Source organism: Penaeus vannamei, chromosome 5 (assembly GCF_042767895.1).
Source record: "Penaeus vannamei isolate JL-2024 chromosome 5, ASM4276789v1, whole genome shotgun sequence".
NCBI classification, from domain to species: Eukaryota; Metazoa; Arthropoda; class Malacostraca; order Decapoda; family Penaeidae; genus Penaeus; species Penaeus vannamei.
In genome coordinates, this window is record NC_091553.1 from 38,314,807 (window position 1) to 38,322,306 (window position 7,500).

Consider the following 7,500-nt stretch of genomic DNA (forward strand, 5'->3'; position numbering starts at 1 on the left):
ATATGGTGAAAGGCTCTAAAGCTAAGAGAGAAAAGAAACAGAAAGATAATGGCAATGACAGCACAAGTGACGAAAAGAGCAGCGATGACAATAATGACGTGATCAGTGATGATCTTGAAAGTGACGAGGATGGAGATGAAGACGACTCAGAGGAGGAAGAGGAGGGCAACAACGATCTGGTGCAAAAGAGGCAGGAGGAAACCAATGGCAGTAGCAGCGATTCCAGTAACCGCACCAGCCTGCTGAGTGGCTCTGACTTACCCCAGGACTCTCCCAAGGATGCAGGTCTCACAGATGAGTCAGAAAAAAGCTCCAAGGGATCGAGGAGTGGTAAGGTTTTCGATTTGCATATGTTATTGAAAGGGAGAAAGGTGGAATGAAAGTGGGGGAAGAGAGACAAAGAAGAAATAGTAAATGGAGACAGTTTCAGAGACACTGATTAATATGGAGTCTGAGATGTTTAGTTAGATATGAGATAGATAGATAGAGAGAGAGAGAGAGAGAGAGAGAGAGAGAGAGAGAGAGAGAGATGGAAAAGTTTCCTAAAGCAGGTTACAAAAATAGAAAAAAAAAAGAATAAACATTTACACAATGAACAGATTATAAAAAAGGTTGCTAAAATCCTATTATCCTATAAAATGTTTATACACAATAAGATTATAAAAATACAAAACCTTTTATTATGAAGGCTAACTAATTATAAATTTCAAATGCAGAATCTCAATGGATGGTAGAAGAGTACCTTCTTCCTCCACAGCAGAAACTCAAACTAGCCCTTTATCGAGGCAGAAAATTACTAGCCGCTAAGGAAGCTGATGGTGCAGTACGAGAATTTGTTCGAGCTCAGGCCCTTGCACGGATTGTGCATGGTGACCAACACTGGCGCTATTGCAGATGTAAGGTGTTTCTTGCACAAGCTTATTTATATCTGAAGGTAAGAAGGTCAGAAATTATTATGGCTTCACTATCTATTTGTTGTGCTATATGGTATATTTGATTATACTTTAAAGATCATATATTGTCTAATTTATGTGTATTATTTGTTTATATTCATTATCCTGCTTATATATCTTCATATGAACATATGTATATAAATTCTAATAGTTATTATTATTGTGTTTTATTCATAATCCTCCTTCTTCCATCTCAAAGGACTATGCACCTCAGGGGGAAACCCAAGCGCGGGAAGCCATAGACACAATTGCCGCTCACCTCTCCACCCCCCTTGCTCCTTCGAAGAAACCTCAGGTAGATAATTGTCGCTAGAGGCTTTTCTCAGAAAGTAGTTTTATTCATATTAGCCCTGTATTGCCATTAATGAGGCAATGCAATGATTCACATTGTAGATTTATAAGTTTAGATTGAGGTGATGATTATGCATAATTTTGCTGAATGAAAGCTTACAAGTTAATTTCATTTTGTTTTGCAGTACTTGAAGTACCATAGTGCTATCATTTTAATGTATGTAGGTCTTCTATGACTGTACCAAATTCATATGAACTAAACTTAATTTTATTCATGAGCTACTACAGCACAGAACATAGTAAATAACAGGATTAATTTTTAGAAACACATTTTTGTTTTCTTTTCACAAGATCCAATTTTGTTACAACCATATGCAGGTTCATCACACCCTTTTATGGGGCTATCTGGTGAGTGGTGAAGCACGTACAAAATTAGGACAGCTTGTTGGTGCTCAAGAAGCCCTAAGCCATGCTCTCCATCACACACGGATATACACAAGAATGGTAAGAATGTTTTTTCTTCATCATGCAGTCTTTTGTATTTACTTTCTTGTATTTTTGCATTCTTTAATCCTGTTTGCCTATTTCTTTACCTGGTTAGTGAACTGACATTACAATTTACACCAAATAACAAGATTATCCCAAACAATAGGTATCCAAACGGAAAAAGAAGCTGACACCCTCGTTGACAATGGACCGAGCTTTGGATCTACAAGTGAAGGTCTTATCAGCCCAAGCCACCCTCTATGCCAAGAGAGGGAAGTTTTCCAAAGCTAAAGTAAGATATTTTTTTAGGTGGTGGGGCAGGTACTGCTTGGTCTTTTTACCTACCAATGATATAATGAAAGTGGGTACTTTTTTCTCTTTTTTTTTAATCCAAAAGGACCAACAGTGCGTTACGGGGTAAAAAAGAGAGTGAATGAAATAAAACGTTGTAAAAGTTTACATTTCATGCGAACAAATAATGGGCCTAGGGAGATGGGGTTCATATGGTGGGAGACATTAGTTTTTAGTGCTTTTCCCAAAATTCAGATTTGTCATGTATCAGGATTGGGAGTCATTAAAACTACTTATCAAATTGAATGTGAATTGTTTTTCAACTCTGGCCATCATGTTGTGATATTAATCTCGGTTCTTGGTGACTGAATCAATTTTAAAGCTAAATAATTTACTTAATTTTTGATTCCCTAGGAATCACTTATGGCAGTGTTTCCTGGCTCATAACAACCAGGGAAGATTGGTATGATCACTCTCAAGGCCAAACCCAGCAACTAATTCTCACCAATAAACATTATATATGATATAATATCAATATAACATATTGTGAATATATAAACAGCATCTCTGATTCTGGTGGGTGACTGTAAGAATATGATTCAGGTGGCACTGGTTCCAGAAATTGAATATGAAACTCAGAGTCCTGCTAAAAAACTACTAGATGTGCATCTAGTTTTTGGATATATAATCCTTAAGGCATTGCTGATGTATCAAGAACCATTTTTGTTACTGGTGTACAGTGGTATTAGTCAAGGAGAATTTTAGTCTGAAAACTAGTTTTCTGTGTAAGCATGAAATTTTCTGTTGTTGTCATTTTCATTATAAAATAGAGATCATGCAAAATCATACAATGTTATAATATATAAATGTCAAAGACAAGATAAAATGTTGAAATGGAGGAAGGTCTCCCTATTGTTCACCTGTTGTCATCACACATCAAGAATGAAATCTGAATAGGCTGGAGAAAAGCTGTAATTCATACAGACTTTATCATTTTCCATAGTGACATCTCTCACACCAAATAAATATATATAGTCAACCCACAATTGATAACAGCTAACTCTACCACATAGGAGAGACTGGAACTAACCATCAGCACCATAGAAAAAGAAGGAACAGGAGTTGAAGATCCAGGCTTGGTTGTCCCTTTACAACAGCTCGGACAGCTCTTCCTGAATCATGGGGAGGCAGACGAGGATGCTGAGACTGGCCTGGAGTGTCTGGCGCGTGCAGTGAATATTACACAAGTGAGGTATGGAGTGGAAATTTTTGGCTTGTTGCTCCTTTTTTTTCTTTGTTTTAATCTGTGAATTTTGAGAGAGGATGTAGATTGATAGGTACAATGATGATGATTTGAAATTTAAGGCATGATACCTTGCATTTTTTTCTTAGAAAGCTATCAGTTATTCAAGTAGTTTGGCTTTGTGATTAGGGAAGTACTGACTAAATCATTTCAGCTACTGGTAGGAAAGTATAGAAAGATTAAAGAGATGAGATAGGGAAAAAAATATATATATATATTATACATATATACATACATGTATGTATATATATAAGTATATATATATATATATATATATATATATATATATATATATATATATATATATATATATATATATATATATATATATATACACACACACACACACACACACATGTAAGTGGAAGACATACAATGGAAGAGATAGATAGAGAGAGAGAGAAAGAAAGAAAGAGAGAGAAAGAGAGAGAGAGAAAATGAAGAAAAGACAGGGATAGAGAAGAGGAAAGAAAGAGGCAAAGAGCAACAAAGAGGAAGAGAATAAGTGAGAGAAAAAGAAAAAGAAAGTGAAGTAAGAAAAAAAATCATACACTTCATTCCAAATTTATTCAGCAATCGACCAGGAAGTGTAGCAGAGTGTGAAGCACGGGGATTGTTGGTGGAGCATCGTCTACGTCTCAGAAGAATTAACCCCCAAGAAGCCCTAAGAGAACTTCACAAGCTTTATCTACTCTATTCTCGTTTGCATGGTGAACAGAGCTCCAAAACATTGGCCATGCATAATTTGACTGTCCAGGTTTGTTTGCATATGTTTTCCGTTAATGCAAAATTAATGTTCTTTTCTCTTCCTTTACAAATATTTATTGCTTTTGATCTTCATTTTCAGCCAGAGAAGACAAAAATGATTTTGATTGAATAATACGTATTTCACACACTGATCCAATATGAATGCATTTGAGAAATCTGCTCATCTCTATTAGAAATAGCCATTCCAGACAGGTTTTATTATATATGCTCTGCTGATTCTTGATAGCTTACTTTCCTGTTGATGTTTGGAGAGGATAATGATTTTGTGCTATATTTGTGAATGATGGTGTAATTATTGATTACTATCATTTGTCACCAAAAAGAGATATTACGTTTGCAAGAATGAAGAAACAATGCACTACTCCCTCCTACTGTGAATTACATTTTGACTGTTATCATCAGCCATCAGGACGAATACAGTGTTGGTATGCATCTGCCACAAGTTAATGGCTAAAAGTTAGTTTCAAAATACTTTTTTCATAAAATGCAAGAAATATATCTAATCTAATGGAGGGTGACGAAACTCATCCTTCTAGTACATTCATGTGGTTGTAGTTAAAGCTTGAATGTCGCATGTTTCATAGCAAGGCCCAAGGACTCAAGGGCAAAAAAGCTGGAGGAGCATAACCATCAATGTTCTAAGTAATTATCATATTGTAATAAACCCTCCATGTTTTTTCTTCAAATTTATCCTACTTATATATGTCTTATTACCTATAGTTTATGACTCATAGTTATAATTTGTCTGCAGTATTAAAAAATAACAGGTAACTCTTCTATTTTATTATTCATTGTATGAAAAAGTTCTTGGCAAAATACTTGTTTTATTTCTCAGCACATTTGCACTATACTATATATAATTCACAACTTTTTACAGCCTCTCAGTGTAATTTTGACTGCTTATATGTCTGTTTGAATAACATTCCTACTGATAAGGTAATGGAAATAATATCAAATGTTGTATTTAGCAGTTATACATTCAATACAAACAACAACTCTTTTCAGTATTTTTCCTATATTATATCATGCTACTTCAAGGATACATTATTCAAATGGATATGGCAGTAATATTACAGGAGAAAGAATTTGGTACCTTCAATATTCCATTAGAAAATGAAAAATGAAAAAAATATTGTCCAATTTCATTTGAACTGATACCATATAACCATATTTACCATATACATGTTGAATTCATAAAATCACCATGATGCACTGTTTCCATTCATCTTTTAGATGCATAGAATGTGCATATCTTTAATGCACTTGTTGTTATTTTTGCGTTTGCTTTCCACAGGTCCTACTTCAAGAGGAGGACTATGAGCAGGCACTAGAGCAGCTTAAAACAAGGCTTAAGCTCTGCCGTGAAGCCCATGGGGACTACAGCACTCAGGTAATTGAAGTCCTTTTGTTTCCTTTTTGTTTGGCTTAGTTACAGAAATGCATTGGAAGGTAGGCAGACATTCTATTCACTATAATTGAAACAAAATTTTATATAGAGACATTTCACATTCTAAAAGTGTAACATTATAGAAGTTTGTATATATGTAAAATATAGTAATGGAGGTATTTTAGGCATTGTCGAGTGGAGTAATAAAGACAAAGTTTAGATACCTGAGTATAGTATTATATTAGATTGATGATCTGAAAAATAGTAATATAAGAAATTTTCTTACTCTAAAATATAGGAATATAGAAAAGTTATAGATCAAGAATCTGACAATAGAATTATTAAAAATTGTATACTTTGAAATATACCCCTAGTAATAATTTTATTACTCGGTAGACTTAAGAATATTAGTATAGACAAACTGCATAATCCAAAAAGGGAGGAAGATTTGCTGAGAAGTCAGAAGCAGAATAATAAGTAAAGGATAGCGCAAAACAAGTATGATATTCTTAATTTTCCTTTCACAAGATGGTGGAAAAATATTGTAAACAGATATGTATACCAAATACAATAAGAAGCTGTTTCATATATATGTGAGTTAATGTTCAACCAGGTGTGTGGAGTATTACGTCAACTGTCTCGGGTCCATGCTCTGAAAGGAGACCTCAGTGCTGCTGCCTCTGCTCTAGACCAGTGTCTTCACGCTGAAATCCTTATTTATGGATCATCTTCACGCAGAGCTCAAGCATCACGTCTGCGTCTTCGGGAATTAATTCAGTTAGTTGATTATTTGATTATCTATGATATATTTTTATTTAGCTAGTTTTTTTTGAGTGAATTTTCTTGCATGTAAGATGGCTCCACAAATACTCAGCCTTCATGGAAGCAGATAATATATCCAATATATCCTCACCTGACTGCCCTACTTGATTTTTTTTTTTATTATTACTATTATTGCTATTGATAGTGATGCTGTTTTTGTTATTATTGATATTATGAATATTTTGATATTATTGAAATACTAATAGCAATAGTAGAAAAAATAATCATCCTGCATCAAGGAAAAGGGGAAACAGGTTAGATAGGGAGGACTCGTACCTGACTCCTTGGTGACTAAGCACTCATGGAGCCATTTATATGGGAAAACAATTAATAAACTAAAGTAACAATGAATATGGCATGTATATTATGCATTGCCAGCACCATGAAAAAGTCATTAAATAGAAAGAAGTTAAACAAAAACAATGTTTTTCATTTGGTATTTGTGCTTGATTTGATTCAATATAATTTACATAATAATGGAACATAATCATAAGAGACTGTACAGAGACTAAACATATTGCAGCTAATGAAATCCTGGAAGAATATAATATAATATTTGATCCAAAGTGTATTGTTTATATATTTTCGAGAAGGAAAAACAAGATCACATTTATCATTCTTCATACATTTATTACATTAATTGTTATATTGAAGGATGTTTGCTTCAGTTTAAATGATTTATAACCAAATGCACTCAGAACTGAAATTATATTTTGCTTTATAAAACTAGATCATTGGTTAAAGAATAAGAAACAGAAATATATCTTTCTCTCTCATAGTTCCATGTAGTTTCCATTTCTTGTCCTCTTTATCTGTACCTTCCCCCCACCTCTCTCTCTCTCTCTCTCTATCTCTCTCTCTCTCTCGCTCTCTCTCGCTCTCTCTCGCTCTCTCTCGCTCTCTCTCTCTCGCTCTCTCTCGCTCTCTCTCGCTCTCTCTCGCTCTCTCTCGCTCTCTCTCTCTCTCTCTCTCTCTCTCTCTCTCTCTCTCTCTCTCTCTCTCTCTCTCTCTCTCTCTCTCTCTCTCTCTCTCTCTCTCTCTCTCTCTCTCTCTCTCTCTCTCTCTCTCTCTCTCTCCCTGTCCCTCTCCCTCTCCCTCTCCCTCTCCCTCTCCCTCTCCCTCTCCCTCTCCCTCTCCCTCTCCCTCTCCCTCTCTCTCTCTCTCTCTCTCTCTTTTTCTCTCTTCACATGCCTCTTTCC

The 7,500-nt window shown here is 35.0% G+C and overlaps 1 protein-coding gene across 1 annotated transcript in view; it reads left to right on the plus strand.

Moving 5' to 3' along the window:
• LOC113820240 (uncharacterized) overlaps window positions 1–7,500 on the plus strand; it is a 9,848-nt gene that overhangs the window by 785 nt on the left and 1,563 nt on the right. Inside the window, exons 2-10 of the mRNA XM_070122113.1 lie at window positions 1–330; window positions 717–934; window positions 1,153–1,248; window positions 1,623–1,748; window positions 1,897–2,022; window positions 3,095–3,273; window positions 3,898–4,081; window positions 5,387–5,482; window positions 6,093–6,256. The exon at window positions 1–330 is cut by the window's left edge and continues 107 nt beyond it. Of these exons, the coding sequence (XP_069978214.1) occupies window positions 1–330; window positions 717–934; window positions 1,153–1,248; window positions 1,623–1,748; window positions 1,897–2,022; window positions 3,095–3,273; window positions 3,898–4,081; window positions 5,387–5,482; window positions 6,093–6,256 (1,519 nt within the window). The remainder of the gene's footprint in view (window positions 331–716; window positions 935–1,152; window positions 1,249–1,622; window positions 1,749–1,896; window positions 2,023–3,094; window positions 3,274–3,897; window positions 4,082–5,386; window positions 5,483–6,092; window positions 6,257–7,500) is intronic.